This window comes from Anopheles stephensi, chromosome 3, assembly GCF_013141755.1.
Source record: "Anopheles stephensi strain Indian chromosome 3, UCI_ANSTEP_V1.0, whole genome shotgun sequence".
Taxonomy (NCBI): domain Eukaryota; kingdom Metazoa; phylum Arthropoda; class Insecta; order Diptera; family Culicidae; genus Anopheles; species Anopheles stephensi.
Window position 1 is genome coordinate 47,291,800 of NC_050203.1, and position 23,349 is coordinate 47,315,148.

The following is a 23,349-nucleotide window of genomic DNA, read 5'->3' on the forward strand; positions in this document are numbered from 1 at the left end:
GGAATGGAGAATCCAACACACACTTTAAAAAAAAACTGTGAAGAAGTCAGCGCATCAAACGCTCCAACCCAATGCTCTCGGGCACCACGTAACTCGGGGAGGTCTCGATCACTGACGATGGTCGGCAACGGCAATGTTCGCTGTCTTACACACTCGTGACAGAAATAAAATTGCAATAAAAACTTGAACTATTCTACCACGCTCCCGGGTCTGCACATTGCAGCAGCAGCAGCAGCAGCAGAGCTCTCCGGCGTGTGATGGGCATGGAGTAAGATTTTGTGTAAGCTTTTGTACAATCGTCGCGAACCCCCCTTTCCGTATGCTTATGCTGGTGTTCTGTATCGAGTTTCTCTGATTGCTTCTTCATCAGCAGAAAGCGTCGGCATTGTGCTGAGGGCGAACAAATCGTGTGCTGTAGGTTCGCTGCAAATAGGGCAATGATGGCAGGTCGAACCATCGATTCGAACTGTAGATCTGGATTGCAAGGTGAAATCGTGTGATATCTCCGGTATATCGTCGGTGGCAATTAATTGCCAATTCATTTGATTTGTTATTAAAAAAACGTTTGCGGATTTACGAATTACGAACCGTCTACGAAGCTATTCCGGGTGATCCTACCAGTCACGGGTGGGGATTACACTTTACGCTCGCCGATTGGCTCTGTTTAATCCGCTCTGTCTGTGTCCGTAATTTAAAGCAAGGGACCCAATTTGTTACGATCGTATAATGAGCTTAAAGTCTGTTGTTCTGGTCAGAATTTGAACAGCACTTTAAAGATTTTTCCGGCTACAAGACTAGCTAGGCAGAACGCTTCATCGCCTGACGATGAGCTGGTTACGATCGATAAGTGGCCGTTTGATAGTGACTTGCTGTCGAGCAGTTTTATGCGAATTTGTTTTCAGGTTCTTTCCACTTTGCATTGAGTGATTTATGCTCCACGGTCAATGAATGATCGAGATAAGCGATACAGCTGGCAGTCGTAAAAATGGTCGTTTCGCTCTGTTATACTTCTCTTCCATCGCGAAGATCGCGGGAACCATCGTAAAAGTTTTTAATGCCACAAGATGGTTTCCAAATTCTGGTAGTATGTTAACGTGTTTTCACAAATCATCCAATATTGTGCCGTGTTTCGAAAGGCGTACCTCATAAATCATACATAAATCACTGCTGTAAACCGAATAACGAATACCGGTGAATTGCAATTCACCTCACATCCTAAAGTCAAAACCGGTTGGTGATAAATAATCGATCGTTTGACACCATCACCTTTTTCCCTGCAAGCCCAAGCCCAAGGGGAATGGACCGAGATCCAAGGCCAAAGAAAAGATGTTGTATGCATTCCTTCGCCTTCTGTTTGCTTATCCTTTTTGAAGCTAAACATTACGGCTGCTAGACCTCGGTTCCAGACTTTACAAGCGAGACTTTACAAGAAGTATGCCCAAGCGATCACAGCTTTACGAACCGTCCTGGTGCGAGGATCACATTTCTGAGCACATACGGTTTGGGCTTAGCTGTCCGTTACGTGGTGCTAGGCGGTGAAGTACCTGTTGCGAGCGGTACGTGCTGCTACTGTCTGTAGGTGCGCGCACCACAGGATAGTAGCTGTAGGAAATGAATAAAATAAATCACATCCCATTTCACGGGTCCTAAAATTGGATCATATTTCTTGAGGCTTCGCGCTGGGATCTGGAGCTACTCTGGAAGCGGTGCGTACCACACGAGGTCCAACAGAATGAGGTGTGAAAAGGTATCCCTTTCTGCGTCTAGCCTCATAAACGCCAAGTGTGTTTGTTTGCTTGACCCACGGCTAGGACACACCATCAGGTAAAGCAGCGGGCAAAGGTTGGGCGTAAGGCGTGCGCTAATGATCCGGCGACTGAGTGGGTGATAAGTACGGCAATGATTCACGGTCGATTGACTTCGAATGTACGGTGACGGTGACCTTCATACTTCTACCCCCGGGGAGAGAGTGGGCGTTCTGCTGGACGACGGGGTTGTATTTTGCGCCTGCTAGAAGGTGTGAGCCACGATAGTTGCAAACCTCGGCACCGAAGCTGTTTGATCAGGAAGTCAAAGCCCAGACTGATCTGTTGACTGTCTAGTCAATCGTCGGCTTAAGCGAGTGCCGCAGTCGCAAATAGTTTCATAACTGAGCGGGCAGAAATAAAGCACAACAAACAAGGAAGATCTGCCAGGTTGGCAGATCCAACAAAATACGCGCAGCACTCAAGTATCGGCAAGCGGCTTCTCGAGATCGAACCGATAATTGATTCCTGCGAGACGAGCAGCCCGTTCGACACACGCACCATTCGCAACAGATGTACCCGTGTGGACAGAACCGAGCAGCTTACGTTCCAGATAATTGATAGCCAAGGACGTGCGATGAAGCTGCCAACATGCGGAGTGTCACGTTGTCTGTAGGGAGTTTTGTCTTTACCTCTTCATTAATTCTACTCTCGTCGGATTTCGCGCAACTAGTACGGGTCGGCCCCGTCCACTAAGCCATTATCATTAGCCGCAGTGTGTAGACAGCTCTATCAAAGGTACTCGCGACGCACCATTCCAGTGGTTCGGTGTGACAGTGTCTCTACCCCGCGTCGGAATGTGTTTGTGGACCATTGTGGACGTCGACCAAAACGACGAAACGAGCGAGCCGCGTTAATCGGGATCGATGTCATGTTTCTGGCAGTGCTGCTGCACGCCTTATAGAGCTATATTCTAGCCATGGGCGACTCGGCCCCGGGGAGACGTCATAAAAATTCTATACCCACCCGCTGTCAGTGTGGAGGGAATTGAAAAGATCCATCGATGGTCTGTGGTTAGAAAAAGTGATTCTGGCTTCTTGTTCGGAGAATTAGTGTCTCCCGTGGTAGCAACCCTAACAGTAGTCCAAACTAGCGGAGGACAAAAAGATGACAGATTAATTTACCGTCCTTGGCGTTGGATTTTTCTACGCTGGCGTTAGCCGTTTTAAGCGCAAGCGCTGGCTCGTACGGATTTGAAGGGATCAATCTTGCCTATCGAGAATTGTGTGCTCGAATTCAGATAACGTTCTTACGGCGCTGCTACACAAAACACCAATCTCCGGAGCAGACCGCTTCCAGCGGACAACCCGCTGTTGAATGACACCGTAGCAACCTTTTGATGCTTATCAATCTTTTACCCGGTAATGCCATGGATGCTGTCTGGTGTGTCTGGTGATCGGACAGGGCAGAGCTGTGGCGAACTGTCAACCATACAAGCCCAACCTTCAAGTACTATATTTCATGCTGTTCTCAAATATAAAAGCTGATCGTTGAAAAGACGGCAAAGTTCACGATTTCCATGAAACGGGAGTTTTGGGGTCGAGCAAAGAAAAGTCAACCATTTTACACAATCCCGTTACAGATTGTGCTGTGTGTTTTCTTCTCTTTTCCACTCTCTTTCAACTGTGCCTATTGTTTCGTTATTTATTGCCATTGCTTTCGGGACTGCTGACTCGAGCTTTTGAGAGTTCGGGCCTTCTCGCTTTTGCCCACGGACTCGTAAACATTCATCTTTGCCGGTATCTGATTTTGGAGATTTCGTAGTTACTCTCATCATTTCGTGTGTGTATGTGTGTGTGTGTTTTTTGTCTCAATTTTCTTTTACGAACCTGCAGACAGTTCTTTATGCTGCTCGCATTCATACTAACAATAGCATCATTGCACACATCATTGCTACTATCGTGATTTCCATCGTAATCATCATTATCATCATCAGTGAGGTGATCACCATTTTGAGCATGAATCAGAATCAGAATTACGGCACCGTGTGTCATTGAAACCCGTTCGATTACCGTACACTTTCTTGCGCCGTTTTGTCTGATTTACAAGAACGGTTCTTTTGGGTTGATTAACATAAGGAATGTGGTTCTTGCGCGTGTAAGAAAGCATGAGGGAAACCGTAACAAAAACCACACGAGTGCAATGAACTTTTCGACGTATGAGATGTCCAACTCCAATTCCGTCACGAGATCGGTGTCTGCAGAGAGACACCAATAGGAGGACAATTGATACGCTTAAAATTGGACATCTCAATCGACGGGTTTTCCCACTAGACCTCAAACCAAATAGATTAAAGTGTTGTTTTTGTTTTGATAAAATGGCAAAGCCTGTACAGTTTCCGTTGGCTGTATACGTTGCTTGGTTTATTCTTAAACATGAAGGAAGTACTGTTAAGGGAATACGGCGTAAGCACTTCAAGTTCAGTGTCCCTTCCGGTGGTAATTTTCCGCCTCTCGATTCTCGTTGCGATCGATAAAAAAGTTTATATCTTTCCTTACCTGCCTCTCTCTCTTGCTCTTTTATTCCCGAAGTTTGCGCTTGTCTCTTCCTGTTAAGATTCTACCGTTCTTGTTTCTAAATGCGCCTAGGCGTGCACAGCCCGCCAAAGCCCGTAAGGCCGTCGAGAGTGAGTGAGTAGTTATGATTACACTTATTGCATCATATCTTCCGTTGCCATTCCACCCTATCGCTTCCATGATCGCGGGCGCTCCACGGCAGCCTGTAATTCCAGTGCTACCTGGACTGCGTTGGACGGTTACACAACAACAATGCCGTTTCGTTTCGGTTCGCGCTGCAAGCTACAAGATGTACCCGACCGATTCTAACACAACGTTCTAGCAGCCGTCCATTAGTCCGGGTCCTCACCCGGTCCGGCCGGAACATCATCATATCATCAGAATGTAATCGATGTAGCCCGATGAAGGAAGCTGGCTCCGGCTCGCGTCTGCCCCAACCACTACCGCGCTACCGAACCGGGTAAGAGGTCGCTGTCCTGTGGGCACTTTGTCGTTGGTTCGTTATTTTTGTTTTCGTTCACCCGTTGCAATTGACTCAGTGTCCCGGCGCTCGGGTGTCGTGATGCAACGGCCCCCAAGTACGGTCGTTCTTTGCAGTGAAGCAGACAAAACAAAAAAACATAGTTCGCCCTGGGGTTCTAGGGACCCGGGCCCGGGGCAACCTTCCAAGCCAATCTCAAGCCCGCGTCGAGAAGATGTGCGCGAACCCGTTAATCCAACGGGGCACTGATGCTGCCCATGATGTATGGGAATCTCGGTGCTTCACGCCGGTCAATTGAGCGAGAACCGGCCAGTGAGTGCGCAATCCAACTCGTGAACCTCATCATTTTCAGATTAGATCGAAGCAATGCCCCGGTACAAAGCAGAAGTGCAGAGGAGAAATCTTGGAGTGCGAACGTCAAAGCGCTCCATCGATGAAGGCAACGTTACATTTCCGTGCACTCGATGTGCTCCGTATCTGGTGTGCCTTGGTTCCTGCGAGAATGGCGGGAAAAGTTGTAATTTTCGTTTATCAACGAACGAACTTGGGCGGGAAATCCTTGCGGTGGCGGTGGTCCGGGGAAAGATCGGACGGGGTAAAATGCATCGCGCGATTCACGATCGCCGCTCTTGCCCGTTCATCGCTTGCCGGCTGATGATTGTCATTCGCAAGGATGAGTTGGAAGAAAGCGCCTTGAAGACACGTATTCTTTGAAGCGTCATGAGCTTTCACGACCACGATGGAATCAATTTGTTACGAAATGGGTTTGGAGGGGGTCATTGGAGTGACTCCAATTTGGAGCTAGCAGCAGGATCGGAAACGCTCTCTCGGACTGCTTTGTAACGGTTCACCGGTGTACCATCCATCTAAAACAAGTTCGTGAAACTGGACCATACCGGGATTAGAGACTTGGGAAGCTGCAGTCTTCAGGGAGGTACGTGAGCCTAGCCGGACGAGGCTCGTGTGCCGGATCGGCATATGGGCACAAAACAATGCGCGAAGAATACGGACATCGGGAAAAGAAAACTGATCACTGAAGCTTTAGCGCAACGAAAAGGAAATGACTAGCCACATTCTAAGCATCTCGAAGGAAGATCGTTTGCTACATGCTAAAGACCCTGCCAACGCGCGCACCCATGGGACCCATTTGCTGAGAACCAGGAAGTTTAACATTGAAACGAGCGTAGAGCCAAGTTGACTTCATCTGCGCATAATGTACCGATCGGGGATCGCAAACACGCCTCAAGCTCTAATGCAAGCTCATGCTACACCGTATTGCTAGCATGCGAAATTGGACAACTTTGAGAATCATTCCCCGTTTTTAGTGCGGATGCCAGAAGCTCGCTCGCATGTCATTCGCAGACATCAAATGTGACTCTTTTTTGATGGTTTCATAGCGTCTCGAGCGTGCGGGAACACATCCTTCCAACGGTGGTCGGAATGTGTTGTAATAATATGCCTCCCAGATCCCAATTAATGCGTTTTTTCTTCTTTAGTAGCCGAAATAGCCGCTTTAACCGATTGATTACAGCATTTAATTCCGCGTTGAGATAAAAAAAAGATGCGCAAAACGACGGTAGAGAACAAAAAATGGAGGAATCCATGAGCCACAGTTGGCATACTTTAGATCAGCCGCGAGAAACGTAATGATTACAATAAAACAACCATGACAAGATTGTAGCCACGATGGCACAGTGCTTCGATTTCCTGTGATCGTGATGCCGTTGCTTGCCCGCCCTTTCGATCGAGGAAGGACGACCACGGCGACGCTATTTGATGCCGCTGCCCACCTAGAATCAGGTGAACTAATTTATATAATTTTACTCCCTGATGTGTCTGACGGTTGTTAATGCCCCGGTTGAGTTGTTGTTTTTTTGTGGTCTTGTTTAAGTTCTCTAATGTTGTATTCACGCGAATGATTTCAGCAGCCCTCTTGCTGCATCGGCTGGCAACCGTTCTGCTGCAGCATCCCTAGAGGACTGGCCAACGATCGCTATCCACTGATATGGCGGAAAAGCGTCCGGCGACTGGCTTTGCATCAGACCTAACACGCGGTTCATTCCGCGGTGTAAAACGAGTTCCACGGAATGCGTGGCAGAGCACAGCGGCGCACCGAAGGATTGGGGTGTGTGTGTGTGGTGTGTTTGGAGCGCCCGAGGGTTACGGATTTGTGCTAGATTTGTTGGTTCAGTTTGTTCCCCTTCCTTCTGCATTATTTTAGTTGTACCATTTCTAACGGGATCTGGAATGGTTAGCAACCGGGAGGTTGGTTAGCATTGGAGCTCGGGTGCTGCACCAGCTTCTTCCCGGACACCATTGTTTTTAAGCACCCTCTTGGCACCCTTGGATGTTCCAGATGCACTCTCTGCACGTCGGGAAGCGTTCCCAATATGTCTAGATTATGAGGCAGACCTTGTTTTCACAATTAGCTTAAGATGAAGAGACAATTCAGTTCATTATGAAACACGGCGCGGGTCGCCGAGGACAGCGAGATGCTGCATGACTTAACTAGAATGTTTTTATTATGCAATCTCACCGTGAAAGAGCTTTTAATGTGAATTTTTAGAACAATAAATAAGGCATTTGGGATTGTGCTATTTTGGAACGGAGATGCCATACTGAGTTTTGTTTCAATTTTGTCTTACTTCACAGCCTTTGTAGCAACTGTCCTAATAGTAAGGTTTTATCGTACCGTACCACAAAAACTCTTGAAGCACGCTTTAAAGAGGTTGCATTAATTCTTGCATACCTCGGTAATAGTGGGAGAACAGAAGAGATAAAAGCATTTTTATCTTTATGCAATGAGTTTGGATATGTTGTTGCCGCCTCGGTTCAATCGGTTACGCTACTCTTCCCGACATCCTCAGCACGCATCGGTCGAGTGTACCTGCACGAAGCTAAATGATTGAACGATTCCACCCTATAAAGAACACGTCGCTTTGCTTGCCTAATAACATGCATACAATTTATGTAGCGATTATTTGCTCTGTCATGATAGCATGTACCAACGTGAGGCCCACTCGTGTCCCATGCAGCCAGCGTCCCCTTCGCCAGGTCTTCCTCGCAAGAACATTGGATCGCTTTTATGCGACAAGCATGTTACACACTGCAAGTCAACATATTAACAAGAAATGCGACAATGAAAGGTTAATGCAAATTTATTAAAACCACCACCATCTTGTCGCGGAATCGTCGTGGGGCGGTAAAAGCCCCGGCAGAGGTGCAGCACGCGCCACCAAACCAACCCAATGGAACTCGTGCCGCCCCGGACTTTGATATGACCATTTTTGCTCGCCCGCTTCTGCTTCTCTGCACCCTTGGCATGATGATACCTGCTAAATTCTGACTGCACATACTGGGCCAACCGAACAAAAGAAAACTACAGTGCGACGAAGAAAAACGAAACACAAAATCAACACTAATTGTCTCGGCAGCACAGGTGAAACAGGATCACCAGGACGGAATAAAACGAAAAGGGGGGAACAAAAAATCTTCTACAACAGACAACGCGCCACACAGAAACCCATGGCCGGCTACAAAAGTGGCACGGAACGGGCTGCGAAAACTCCACAATGAGTGCGTTTTCCTCTGCAGTGGGACTGCCAGGGCAGAATGGGCACAAGTATTACGATTCACTGACACTGTTCTTGTCATTCGATGCTGTCGCACACACTTGCACACTCGATCCGTACAGCATGTGCATCGAGGAGTAACAAGGAATTGGCTTGTTGTAAGATCGTTTTAATTACGCCCGTAAATCAGTACCAGACCAGTAATTACTGCCGACCCGCCGTGAGATGTTTTGATGATATTAAAGCTTCACTGTATTGCGGGAGCTTGACAAATGTTGAGGAAATAATTTTAGGATTACTCGCTAAACAAACGGAGGAAAGATGGGCTTTGCCATTCTAAATCACAAAGTGCTGTCCTTCCAATCATAACGAGCCCGTAATGCTGATTGAAGTTTCAAAACAACTTTCATTCCAACATTGCATCGGATGCAGCTTCATGCCAACCAGACGTTGTACCAAATCCGACCTCATTACGTGAACGGAACGGGTTTATGCAGACCGGGCAAAAATATGAAAAGTAACTGCAGATCTTGCGGGAACTCTGCCATCCCAGTGGCAGTGGAATCTAACTTGGCAAAACTAGATTCCTTTCACGATCCGTTTCTAGAACGCTTGGACTTCGTCGAGTAGAGCTGCGGGAGCCAAAAGTTAAGGGAAGAAGGGAGGAACAGCAGAGTTCCTATTAGAGAGAGGGAGTGTGTCCTGTCGGAGACTGGTAGAAGAACAGTTAGCCAGCGCGTAGGAAATATGAATGCTAATTTTCTCACAACCACCATCATCACAACCACCAACTTCTTGCGGGAAAAGCCTCGTCATATTACGCCACCCGACGCGAAATAGCAGGCAAAACTGCACGACCCGACTGTGGCTGTGATAATGGCTTAAGGATACGAGAAGGTCGTTCATTTACCTTCCGAAACCCCGCACTCACTCCGCAGCAAGCGCGCGATCAGTTGCGATCAGTTGGAGGAGATTCATTTTTCCGCTAAAACCCGTTGGACGTGACGTGTTGTTCGAACGATCGCGATCTTCGCATCATTCGCTCGGCCTGCGTAAGAATGTGCGATAAGAGAACTAGTTGCAAGAGCTCGAACTCGTTGCGGCTGTGGGTTGGAGGGTTGGCGGTTATACAGCGGCAACAGCAGCATCAACAGCCGCAGCAGCAGCAGCCAAAGAGCATCGCTCATCCATCTCGAATCATCAGGCTCATGTTTAATGTATGGCCAAACATATGTTTATTCATATTGGATCAGAACAATCTTCTATCGGGTTGCGAGTTGATCCCCTCGCACAGAGGCCGTCGGCAGTGTGCTGAAGCAGGTCTAGGAGGACCCTGCATCCCGTCTGGACCGCTAGAACCGCTGCGGTCTATTAAAATTATATGTGTTTATAAATATTTGCTTCCCCTTTTTTGCGGATGTTCTACCGATCACTTTCCCGGGCGGTGAAGGTGCAGCAGGTTAGCGCTGCAGTGGAGCTGATGATCAGCGGCGAGAGATCTGCACGAGAGGCAACTACGGCTGCGTGGCGAATGGCATGGTGCGCTGAGTATATCGTTGCTGTTTGCGCTCCGGTACTTTTATTTCGACCGGCGAGACCGTGATTGTTTTGCCGCATTTGCCGGCTGGTACAGCTGGTGCTCATTTTGTTTGAGCTGCACTCAAATTCTTGAACCCCCCCTTCGCGCACCACATCTGTGTCCAGCCATTTGGAAGTTGTGCGCACACACATACAGTTGGTTAAGCGAAACATAGATCGAAAGAAAAACATCGAGCGCAACTAGCGAAGCTTATCGTGCCGATGGATCTCTTATAAATAAATGATTTAAACGAAGCGAGAATTTCATTTTCCTTATCACTTAACAGAATCTCGTAAACTGTGGTGAACCGAAGGTACCACCGGATTCACAATTACGCCACGCCGGCAATGACGCTCGTCGTATCCTTGCAGCGAATGCCGCTCGTGGTTTTCCACGTCCACTCCCAAAAGGGCGGCACAAATAGGAGGCAGTTTTAGAGTAGTCGCGTAGTGGCGCAGAAAAAAAGAGGGCCAAGAAGTAACAACCGGCCAATCCCTTCCACGCGGAATCCGCTGCCTGGGATGATTTAGTGTGATGTAGCGAGGGAATGTTGGTCGTGCGGCATGTTATGAGGTTGTTTGCATAGAGCGTTTAAGTGGATGCAATCGTGTGCAGCCATTAATTAAAGCAATTTAACACCTTCTTACCGTGCCCGCCACTTGCCCGGTAGTTTGCTTCGTTGCTGCAGTGGCGTTCCTGCGCTGCAGCTTAAGCTGCATACGGGAGCACACACCCTGACGGCATTCCTGTCGGGTTCGGTTAAGGGTCAGTACACTTTTTCGGGAAGCCGTTTGCCTCGGAGACGTTCTTATTAGCTTGTTCCGCTGTCGATGGCTATTGGAAGCATCATTATCGCCTTTGTCCATGTTCCTGACCAGTGTGAACAGGCAGCTGGCGGCTATCGAACAAGAAGTAATGCCTCTTTAAAATCTAGCACATCACAGCACGATTATGTCCCGCAGGATGTTGGAAATTATAGAAAAAAGGGCCACAGCCACAACCATAACCATTTGCCACTTTGCCCAACGACCAAGTCGACGACGACGACTCAATGAGATTTGCCTTTCTCCTACCAATCGTACACGCAAGTCATCTTTGTGCGTTTTCTGCATTTGAAGAGCGTTTGATCTGCGCCACACAAACAAACGGCTCTGAGCGGGAAGAAGCAGACAGCCTTGGTCTGCTGGTCTGGTCACTGAAAGCACAACTGGTGCTGCCCACCAGTCCTGGAATTCCTCCCTCGAAACAGGATATTATCGATCTCGTTGGCACTTAGCTCTTCATTGTCGAACGTAAAGAATCCATTCGGATGAGGGTGGCTGGCGGTCGGTTTGGTTCCGTCCTTCCCTGCCGTGTTGCCTGCGGTGACGACGGATAAAACCGCACGCCGGATGCTAAAAGAACACACAATCATATGCGCTCCTCGGTTGTGTGCTTGCGAGGAGGAAACAAAATAATAATGACAATTGTTTGTAATTTCTGTCCCCACCGATGGTACCGTCGGTCGGAACAGACGGTCGATGGTGATGATGACGTGCCGTGGTGGACAGTTCCGAGAAGAACTGTACGTGTGTAATTATCATGTTTCATGCCTGTAAGGTGTTTGGCAGCAGGATGGTCCCGAGTCCCGAAGTATGTTAGCATGCTATTCCTGAAAGCTTTGATGATGATTTTGTGTTTGGGCGCAGTTGAGCGTCTCACTCTGTTGCCTTTTCCTTCATCATCAGTTATCGACTCATAATTGCATTCAAATAAATCTCAGCGATGCAAGAAACGGAGTAAAATTGGAACCTCTTTTTCACTGTGTTGCCGCATCTCTCAGCTCTCTCCCGATCAGCCGATGAAAGGTGTACCACAAATGGCGTTGCCGGTTTAACGCTACCTTCCTCGGGGTTCAATGTTACCAGTGATTAAAAACAGGAAATTACTCTATAGAGATTTCCGATTTGATGTGCCACACGGCGTTTGCTTGATTGAGCCCACAGCCATTACTGTGCTGCTTTTTTTTCGTTCTCATCTTTCGTTCTTTTGCTTTACGACAACCGGTAGAGGAAACAGGAAACACCTTCGCCTCCATTGTACTGTGATTTTTTCTTGCTCTCTTCTTCTCTCTCTCTCTCTCTTTGTTTCCCTTCTATCCCCTCATCTACATATGAGATGCCCAGCGGGTTAATGCTTTGAAAAAAGATTCGAATTACCACACAACTCTCTCACACGCACGCACACACACACGAGCTGATCGATAGGTGACAACCGTCAAAACAGCTTCATGTGTGGAACTGTCCACCTTTCAGGCTGGTATTTGGCTTCCCGGTACCGGTAAGCCGGGCGACGCCCGCAAAAATGGGGACAAAAGTCGATAAACTCCTCAAACTCATTCGTTCCCGGTTCGCGGTCCGTCCGGAATGTTCCCGGTCCCGGCTTTTGGCGACACATCATGTATTCGATACTGGTACCGGACGATCATTTCACCACCGGCTTATCGATTGGATTACGAAACCCATTTCCAATTCCCGGATTATCCCGTTATTTTGCTATATTTTTCACCATGTGCGCGCGCGCCCCGTAGTACGTAGTGTGGCGCGATGTGTTGTGTTGCCCTTGTCCGAAAAAAAGGCAACCCCCACCGATCCAGCCGACGAAAGACGTGTGACGCCAGTCGCCGGGCGTTTGCGTTCGTCACCGGACTTTGCGGACGTCGATTACGTAAACAGTGTTCGGGGCGAGCGAGCAACCGAACGAACGAACGAGCGAGCCAACGAAGGTGGCCAAGTGAAACGGCCCAAGATGCTTATACGCATCCGTGTGTTGGTGCGCATACCGTGTACGCGACTGCACGCGGTTTGTCTCCTTTGGCACGCACACGGTGGAACCACGATTTTCGCCTCTTGGCCTAACGTCGGAAGGTGGCTGCTCACAGTTTGGCGGATGCGCGTCTTTTTGAATGTTTAATTAAAGCTGCCAAACGAATGCGCCTACCACGAAAGAGACTTCAATGCCGCGGGTCGCAGCCCCGCAGCGCGAACTGCTGCAGGTCTGCGCTTGTGGGTGTTATTCAAAGTCACACATTGTTCAGGCTCAAAAGGTAAATTTCGTTCGAGGTAAAGTGAGACGCTCCCAGTACCGTGTAATTTATGCGATATGGTAATGTCGAAGCGCTTGCTGCTTTGTGGCTGCTAACTGACGAAAAATCTCAACCGGCGCGAGATAAAGCACGATTGTTTCAATGATACCGAGAAACGCCGAAATCTCACTTTTAGTGATGCAACTTGGCTTTGCGAGACAGAAACAACATCTGGCCACATCTCATCAGCAGCTTCTTCGATCGACCAACGTAACCGGTCGTTCCGGGAGAGGTTGAAGAATGTTTTAAAATTAACAGCAGGCAGGGACGGATGCGAGACGCAAGCTTTTGCTCCGGTACAGAAAAAGCACCGTTTGAAGGTATTGGGTGTGTGTCTGTCTGTGTTTTTTCTTCTTCTTCTTCCTTGCTGTTTTTGCCGTTTTCCGGGGAGATTATCTTTCCGGGGCGAAAGAAAAAGTAAACCACAACATTTCTGAACCCGTGTTTGGGTTTGTCCCAGATGAGATCATTTGTGTGGCGAAGCGATAATCACAATTGGGTGGAGTATTTTTTTTCTGAATTGTTGCTTTATTTTTCGTGCAGCATGATGCAAATCGCCGTACGTACTAAACATTCAAATCACATCACGCCTCTCCGAACATTCGACCGTTCTACTTTCAAATGTTAACGTTCGATGTTTACCGTTCACTTTTGTGTGCCCCAATGTGTGACCGCAAGTTTGCGTCAAACTTCAGTTTGACAAAAAAAAAACACTCACACACACTCTCGACAGCGATCGTAATAGTGCACGCGCGCGCACACACATCCAAGTGAAACGCTTGAAAACGGGTCAAGCTTCAACCCAACTAGCTCGTTTTGAATCGTCCCATTAAGACGTTTGGTGGATGGTGGGATCGATTGGAAAGCAAAATCTGTGTCTTCTGACTCTATGGTACATGGGCCTGCAGCAAGGGTTCCGTTTAAATATCAAAACGTTTGCTAGCGTGAAGCATTTGTTTCCCCAAATGCCTTGTCCCACCGTACTCGGGGGGAAGTCAAACAAGCGCATTTGCTAGCAGCAGTAACCTTGGGTTACACCTACTTCTCGTGCTGTCGGGGTTCGAGGTTTGAATCGGTTTGCTAAAGAAACCGACTTACAACCGGTTTATGATGTGGGGAGTTTGTTTTCAATCAATATTATACTAATACAACCATGCGAGAGCATAGGAAAAACAAACTGTAGGATAGGTAACATAGAATAGATTTGGCTTTTGTTGATGTCCGTTTCAATTAATGCACATTGCGTATGTGCGCAGTCTATTTTCTTCCAGATCGTGATTTTTTTTTTATAAATCGTGAATATCTTTCCGATTTCTGCTTAGACGGCTAATCACGCTCGTGTTTATGTTTTCGTGTATTATGCAAATAAACATTTCACAACAATTCCAATCCAACCAACAAAATCATGTAACGAAAACAAACGACTTCAACGCTTTACCGTCGCATGCCAAAGTATGTCAAAAATTAAGCGACGAACCCCAAATTTGGCAAACGTACGCAAAGCTGGAGCCTGTGTTCGCAGCAATTTGTGACTGCAATTTCGTGCGTTTTTTTGTTTCGTTTCATTTCTTCTTTCCATTTGTCCACCCAACACAAAGTAAGGGGAGTTTAAGTATGTTTTCGTTTTGTCGGTGCCAGCCCGATGTCAAATCTCACGAACCGCATGCTGCACGATCGCACTACCCCCCACAAGGATCGGGTGTGGGCATAGCAGAGCAGTGTAGAATGGGTAAAGAAATTCAACACGCCGTCACGATTTTGTGTTGCGCTCGGTTGCTGCTGAGCCAAGCTCTACGAGAGTACCGGAAAAAAATGCCCACAAAACATGGCCGGCCCGTCACTAGGGTCGAGGAATTAATCAGGTTTCTTATTATTTTTTTATTATTTGCTTCATTTTGCTCGCCCCCAAAAAGACCTTCCGCCACGAAATTACCTCACCCAAAAGGGATCTCATGCGCCCTCCCCGGGGGGAAAATCGCTGGTCCCCGGGGTCCCTTACTCGATCCCCGATTACTCAATGCGGTTCGCTCCTGCATCGGGTGAGACTGTACGCGCGACTTTTTAACCCGTACAGTGATACTTTTACTTTGCGCCACCACGATTTACCTTCAAAAAACCGGTGCAATGTCCGTGCCACACCCAGGCAAAAGTTTCACTTTTATTATACACCCTTACGGCAGCCGTCTGCTTCCTGCTGCTGGCCTGGTATTTAAATGTATTCTCGGGATCGTGGTAAAGCCACACATGCATGCAGCCCTTCTATCTCGCTCGCAGCATCGCAAGCAATGATCGGGTGGCGTTTGCAACGAAGCAAGCAAAAATATCCTTTTGTAGGGAGACTGGCAAAGGTACCACCGCAGTTGGCGTACACTGGATATAAATCGCTTATTTCAGCTGGATTTTCTCCGGTTCAGGGGGTCCCATTTGCCGGGGTTGATTGCAAGTTTAATTTTGCTATGCGTTAACAAGTTCATTTTGTGATATGCAAACGCATCCGCCGACGGCGAGAGCCTCGTTTCGTTCGTGAAGAGAATGATTATCATGTTGATGTCGTACCTCCCGTGTGACGAATGAGGTGAATTCATCATTTCCACGGTAGAACGGCACGATATCTAGGATTGCGTGCCACAACCAGTCTCATTCCTATTACAAATTGGCCTCTTATTTACCTTCGTACACGGCGTTATCATGCGAGGAGGAAATTACGCATTATCTAGTTATAAAATTGAAGTTCCAATGCATCAGAATGGATTTAAGATAACATTTAAACTCTTGTTAAGAAATTTTGCTCGATTTCTTAATACATCTTGACGCATAGAACCCCCGTCTTATAGTGCACATCGTATAGGCTTTGTTTCGCTGGTCCGACGGAAAACAATGGCTTAAGATGTATGGTAGATAAAATTGCCTCCATCATGAGATGTTTTTTAACCGCTCATCAACGGCTCTTGGACGGAACCTTCCACATCGATGCACTTTTGCATTAAATCCAGCAAGACAAGGTAGCAAGTGAGCTTCCTTAATAAAAAAAAACTTACCCAATATTGATGAATGTTTCCTAAGCGTATGCATCTAAAAAAAGGGAAAGAAAAAAGGAATATGTTAAAATAGATTGTAAGCTGAGGGAGCAAAAAGGTATAATAATATCATCAGTGCATCGATTGCATAATACTGAAATGAGAAAGATAGCGATGAGCGATGACATCACATCTTGCGACGGTTGTTAGCGAGCGAGGCAGTCGGGCCATGGAAAAGCCACTGGCGGAGTGTGGCTGCATCGGAGGAAATCGACACTAATATGGTAATGAACTATGCACGATGCTCAGGCGGCACTGGTAACGAGACTCGGAAAGCAGTAGCAGCTGCATCACTCAGAGAACCTCTGGTAACCCTAGCTACCTGATAATTAATATGCACTTATTGTCATCGGCTTCACCAACCTCCCGCGGGCACGTACGATCGAACAGTTTTCCAACAGTAAGAATTGAAACTACTCGAGTGTGAGTGTGTGTGTTTATGTGTGTCCGCAAGCGAGGTGCATCCGGTGTATGCTTCACACACCGTGCACAGTTAGAAGTTCTCAAAGAGGCCAAACACGTCGTTTCTATCCTGCTGTCGATCGTTTTGTTGACAATTGCCACCCTTTGCTAGCCGGTAGCTCTCAGCCGCATTACTCGTGTCATCATCACGTGAAGCATTCGGTGTAAATCTTTTCTCGACTTTGAACGTGTCGAGCAGCTCGGTTCGGATACTGCTAGCAAAGCAGCAGCAGCAGCACCACACGGTCAAAGGCGATGTATTTATATTCGATTTACTACTTGAAGCCTAAAACTCTCGTTTGTAGGTACGCCATACTGTGGTGGAAAGCTCACAAAATTTATTCATATCGCATCACCGGTCGGCAGACTGATGTGAATACAAATACACATGCACCCGGTTGGGTCCAGAATTTTGAAAGGTTCTTTGATTTGCTGTCCGGCTAGAGTGGCAAACACTTATGCGTACGATATTTTTAGAGCTCTTCAGAAGGCAATCGAGTGTCGTCGAGACTTGCGGTGATTCATTCACCACTAAGCGCCAACCAATGCCAATGTCTGAGGGTGTCAGGGCTTTTTTCTCCAAATTTGGTCTACCCATTGCCGATTCTGACCTTTGTCAGAAAATAAACCCATTCAGCTTTATTCTTTTATTCCATTTTAAAACACCCAATCCTCGGAATGGTCTTCGCTGTACAGCAAGGGCGCATAATTATTAGCAAACGTTTCGTGATGTCTTAACCCTAACGGCATAACGGCATAACCGCCATCGAGTAGTCGTGAATGCTGCTCGTGAAGGTGCTTAAACGCGGTACAACTCCGAAGCCTGGAGTCGGCGGAGTATTTGTGCACGCCCGGTGCTCGTCATTAACCCGATACAGGGTAGAAGCTGGAAGCAGAGAAAGACCAACAGCGCAACGAAAAGTCGACAAAACCACGTCGACGAGAGTAATGGGAAAATATGAGATGCGTCTTCATTTTTCTGCGTTGTACTTAGAAAACAATGGAACATAATTTTGCATACTTAAATACCACCACCATTACACAGACTCACAAACACACACACACACACACACACACACAGGCAGGCGCTTGAGTTCAACTGCGGCATAATCTGCTTGGTTTCGTTTCTTGTACCATAAAAAAAATCATCAAACCCATCAAAGACCACCACTACATGTAGCCGCGAACCTGCGCGATCCCGACTGCACTCTGCTCCACCATTACTCCACCAACAGCAATTTCTCCAACAGAGGTGAAATAACAAACCAAAAACAAAAAACTTCAACATTCCCGATGAATTTGCGCAGTGGGAGAGAACATGCCGGCAGAACACTTGGACGGCCCCCTTGCTTCCTTGTGGTTCCGATTTTTGCCATGTTCTTGATCTTCCGCCCACTACCACCTAGTTGTCAGTTGGTTTTTTTTATTTTAACTCATTCCTTGTTTTCCACTTTGAGCTCTTTTTCTCTCTCTCTTGATATATCGGTGATTTTTCACAATACAAAAATTCATGAGAACCACCAGCTGCACTCGACCGAACCCACTCGGGAGGTCACTTTTATGATCAACTATATACGCTTGCCATTTCTTCTGTGCCTTCTTTATCGCTTCTACTCCCACCCTCTCGACCATCAGACATCCCACCCATTTGGGCAGGGAAGGGTCTGTGCTTGCGAAGGGATTGGGATATTTTTACAATTTGACTTAACCCTGCACCCTGCGCATCTTCCTGCACTGGTGAATATCATTACGCCGGGTTGAGTGCGAGTCTGGATTGAGTTTTTTCCCCCTATTGCTGCTATTGCTGCTGGGCTAAAAGAATTTCAACAAGATGCATTCAATGGGATTTCATTTCAGTGTAAGCCGCATCTATGCAGCCAAAGTCACCGCTAGCATAAATAATCAAGTACCGGAGAACACCTTGGCACGGACATCAACAGCTCCATTTGTCTGCTGATGTTGTGACCACGAACACCGGGAAACACGTCGCCGTAGTAGAAGGTTGGCGCAAACGTTCTCCCTTGCCCGGTAATGACCAAATAGACAACCGGAGAAAGTTGATCGCTGGCGTGGCAGAAGACTTCTGTCATCATTATCCTCGGCTGCGTGCCACTCTTGCAGCTTCCTCGGCAATTCTCGTGCACGGGCGAACGTATCGAGTGTCGGACATTACGTAAGCACATTATTTAGCTATTTTCCGCTCAATATCCAGGCCCGGCGGATGGCCAGCGTGCGATGGGCGATCGGGTGGGATCGCAAAACCACACTCCAGTTTCTTCACACTGGTGGCCAGGTGGGGCCGCGGCCGCAAGAGTTTTTCAAGTTCATCGAAACCGAGAAATGATCCAACGAGAAGCCGATAGCATCCCGTTCTGGGTGGAGCTGTGGAAGTGTTGGGAGGCCGGGGAGTGCGTTTGCTGAAGTGAGAAGCAATTTAAATTCTGCTTTCAGCTTCGATTCTTCTGAGCAGCTCCATTACCCATTGCCATTGCGCGCGCCTTTCGTCTTGTGGAAAAACACTTCACCTCGGTGCGGCTCGGTCACAGCTGAACGAGCGAATCGTACCGTGGTGGAACCGTAGCCGGATAGACACTTCGGTGTGTGTAAGGGGGATGATAGTTTCCTGTTACGAGCCGCCGACCCACAGGTGAAAAGAAAACCAACCCGCTCAAGTAGCACACCACGCGTACGCGATGGTAGATCCCCATTCTTGAGCGTAAAGAATGGAAACAGTGAAACCGTCGTCACCACCGACTGGTGATGAGAGGTTGACGATGTTGAGCAAAGGTGGCATTTCAACAGCGGCAGCAGCAGCAGCAAAAGCAGTCTGCCCTTTGAAAGGGTTCGTCGCCTTTCCTGTTTAGTTCTAGCGCGTGGAGATACAAGCCTTTCTCCCTTTCGCTGAGTGGCTTGGAGAAGATTAATCAGCTTTGCGGTGAAGTACAGTTCAATGCCACCTCCTCAAAGCAATGAGGAAAATGTCTAGCACACCAGCATGGAGGCTCACTTGTTGAAAGAATCAAGTGAAACACATACGGATCCGTTGAAATAGATTACATATGCTGTTTAAGATATAGCAACACTGCCACTATTTCTAAATCATGTACAACATAGTAGCGTTTCGCATTGAGAACCAAGGACTAGCTAGTGCAGAGCTGCTCCAACTCCAACCGATTAGCCAGCATATCTGAGTTATGAAGATGTCAGCCGGATGAAGTAGATTGAACATCATAAAGCCTCTTTTATAGCTTCATCTCCTGTTTCCAGCTCTTCAGTTCTAGCCATCAAATAAATTCTTTTGCCGGTTGACTGAGAGCCTTTCGTTTCAAGCGCTCAAATCTAATCGACTTGTGAAGAGAAACAAAAAAACAACAAAGTTTACGTAGCTCTGGTAGCGACAGACCCATCCATTGCTTCAACTCCCTTCAAAGATTCATAGCCTTTTCGAGGGCAAGGTTAACATTTCCAACGCTGAGATGGGGAATTCGACTTCCTTTTGTGGCATTTGGTTGTGTAGCGCGGTATAGTGGTGGTACATTGTGCGCCATCCCATAACATTCTTGAAGCTCACGAACTCGAACTTTCCACAGGCGGTACAGGTACAGAGCTCGCACAATACAGTTAGATGAATTGGCTACCATGGGAGATTGATCACCGATCGGATCGTTTACAACCGTAGGCCTGATCAGTAAAGGGAGTGGAAATGAATTCCCTCACAATGCTTGCAAAACATTCCTATCTTAAATTTCTCCAACACGATGGAAAATGCGTCATAGGGGATGGAACTCATAGGGGAAAGGGAAAACATGAGTAGCTGTTTTAATTTAAAAGACTGTTTTAGTGATAAACTCGAAATTTTAGCAACATTCCGCTTGCAAAACTCATGATTGAAGCAGGCTTATAATTATAATCATTACCAGTGATTAACCTTTTCGCTTGCTTCTTTACATCGATTACGCTAAAAAATTAAGCTTAGAAATCAATTAATGGTTCAACGGAGTTTACTTAAACCTTGTCACCTTAAAGGCAAAGCATTAAATGTTTAGTGCTCAATATCCTTGAATTACTACACGCAGTTCCACTTCATTGCAATTTATTTCAAGGTACAATCAATTCATTACATACGCATTGGTGAAATCTTGCAAAAATACCGCCAAACAATCAAACCGGATTCCAGCCATGGCACCAAAGAAGGACTTATTTATTGCCGACCTCAATCATAACATGTTCCCCCTGCTGCCCGAGGAGATACAATAAACGATCGGCCATCTGCCGTAAGTAACAGTAGTCCCACCATTAAGGTGAAAGTTGACATTTGTGACGCAAACCTTTGACCAGTCGATCATCAACAAAATGGGGGAAAAGCTGCAAAACCAAGCTACGCACCGTAATGCGAAGTACGATGCAAAGAGAAGCAAACAAAGCGCCGCCGTTTTGATTGGTGAGGTTTTTAAAAACGAAACTCTGTAAGATCAGCCATTTTTGTAGGCGTTTTGTAGCGTATTTCTGTCACAGCCACCACTAGAGTAGCACCACGGTATGACTTCATTCCACAGTTATGCGTGCTGTGGCGTGCGAAGGTTGCAAGTCGAATGAGGCACAGCGCGCGTGTGACTGATGGTTTGTGACATTTCGGAAAAAAACAAACCTCTTCTCAGGCAGGCATTCATGCATGCATAAACCCTACTACACCCTTGGTAATGCTGCAAGGTCAAGACGGAAGTGGAAGTCGCCAACTGTCGGCTGTCTGGCTGGCTGCTGGAAGACTGTTCAATCTACGAGCAGCAGAGAGGACTCTATCTCGAGTGCACTAAGTAGACTTGACTGGTAAGCGCCAGCATCCAATAGAAATGGGCGTAGCATGAGACATAGCCGTGTTCCGGTACCCGTCAAAGCATAGAGCACTGGACGCGCGCTGAAAACAATGGACCATAAGACCTGTGGCTGTGCGTCATTGGACCTACGAATACGCCTGTTCTTCCCGTGCTGGAGGTCAAACACATTGGTCCATGTGCTGCCACGGACGGAAGAGAAGGCTGCCGGTAATCATCCATTTTAATGAACGCAACAATTGGTTCAATGCTTTTGTCCTAACAATCTCGGCCTTCATCGTCTGGTTCATCGCTTCCAGAACCTTTGACGGCCTAGAAGATGGAATATTATATTATGTAAAACATATCCTCCGACAAACCGTTTGCGCACAGCCATCGCCGCGAAGAAGAACAAATTGAATGCTCAAAAAAGCTCCACATCATAGTGATGCTTGACAAAACAAAAAGCAACACGTGTATCGAATATGCTGCTATCGGAAAGCGGAAGCATTTTGCTTGGACTAAACGTGCCACGAGGTTACCGAGCGCGATTAATGAGCAAAAACCGTCCCAACTACTAACTACTGTCTCACGCATTTTGCTCCCATGATGAGTCACGCTTAGCAAAATGGTCTCAGCGACAAAAATCTTCAAATCATTAAATGAAGCCACACATCCGTCCGTAATGATTCGCGACCGTGCCTCAAAACGTTTCCTGTAACGACCGCGCGTGTGCTGTTGTGCGTAAAACACAAGTATGATGACCATCGAAATTACATCTTTCGTCTTCTGGAATATCGGAAGTACATTTATCGAGCCTGGGAAGAGTGTGGATTCGTTTAACCGTCGTACCTTTCAACCCTCGACAAGTTCGTATTCTTTGAAATGTGCTGCGAACAAAAAACGAAAGCTTCCTTTGTAAGCATTCTTGGTACCGATGCCACGCACCACGAAAGTGGAGTGTATGTTCGATTTTCCTCTATAATTAAGGTCAATCAGGCAAAGCAGAATACACAAATTACGTAAATTTCTAGTGCAGAATCCTATTTCAATAACTGAGGCACGGGCACGACTTCGAAGGCTTCTTGAAAGTCAAAGATCCTTGTTCCCGCACTCTTTTAGACACGCCCCAACAACTCGTACAAATCGGTCACTTTCAATTTGTTCTCGAGCTCGGCCCTTTATTTAGCGGTTCTGACCAGCAGCCGACCAGCTAACGATATCCGTAATTAGCGTACTCTCCTGTTGCTGCCACGAGTCACATTCCTGTGCGTTTTCTCGCCCACGTTACGTTGGTACGCGCCGGGGCCGTCCAGCACTATTTCTTACATGTAGAACGAGGCGATTGCAGTGGTAAAGTTCGGTAAGAATCGCAGATTACGCATAAGTGGTGGAACCTTTCTATGGAGAAACTTTTTCCCGCTTCGTCACCAAACGGATTGTCTTAATCTCATCGGCTTCATAAATAGCTACGCGTTTGCATTACGCTCTACCACTTTCACCGTGGATCGTGTGATGATTTCGCTTCGTTTCTATTTGAACTCTCACTTTTACGAATGGCTGGGGGGGGATGGGGACGGATGAGATATTCCTCCACACGCCACGTCTTTCGCATGTGAGGCTGCTTGCGAACGGATCATCTTGCAGAAAGCAAAAACAGCCCCAACAACAATCACGCAAACAAGTACGACCGTCTTGGTTGGAGACCAACCACTACCCCACCACAGGCACAAGCGCCTGCCCAATCATATCTTCCACACCGATGGACATCGCTTGTCAGTTGCGCTGACGTTTGATTCCAACATTCGAAGAAGGCACAGAAGCGTTCGATGTGCGGGGTGGCTATGGAGGCACATTTTTCTCTCATTCGCTTTAAACCATTTCATTGTTTTGCTTCGCGCCTTGTAAAGCGTGCGCTGTCG

General features: G+C 47.2%; 1 protein-coding gene across 23 annotated transcripts in view; it reads right to left on the minus strand.

The window, feature by feature from the left end:
• LOC118508926 overlaps positions 1-23,349 on the minus strand; it is a 139,557-nt gene that overhangs the window by 96,791 nt on the left and 19,417 nt on the right. For all 23 annotated transcript variants that reach the window (XM_036048809.1, XM_036048832.1, XM_036048833.1 and 20 more), the window contains exon 2: positions 16,116-16,149. In XM_036048809.1, coding sequence (XP_035904702.1) covers positions 16,116-16,149 — 34 coding nt within the window. The remainder of the gene's footprint in view (positions 1-16,115; positions 16,150-23,349) is intronic.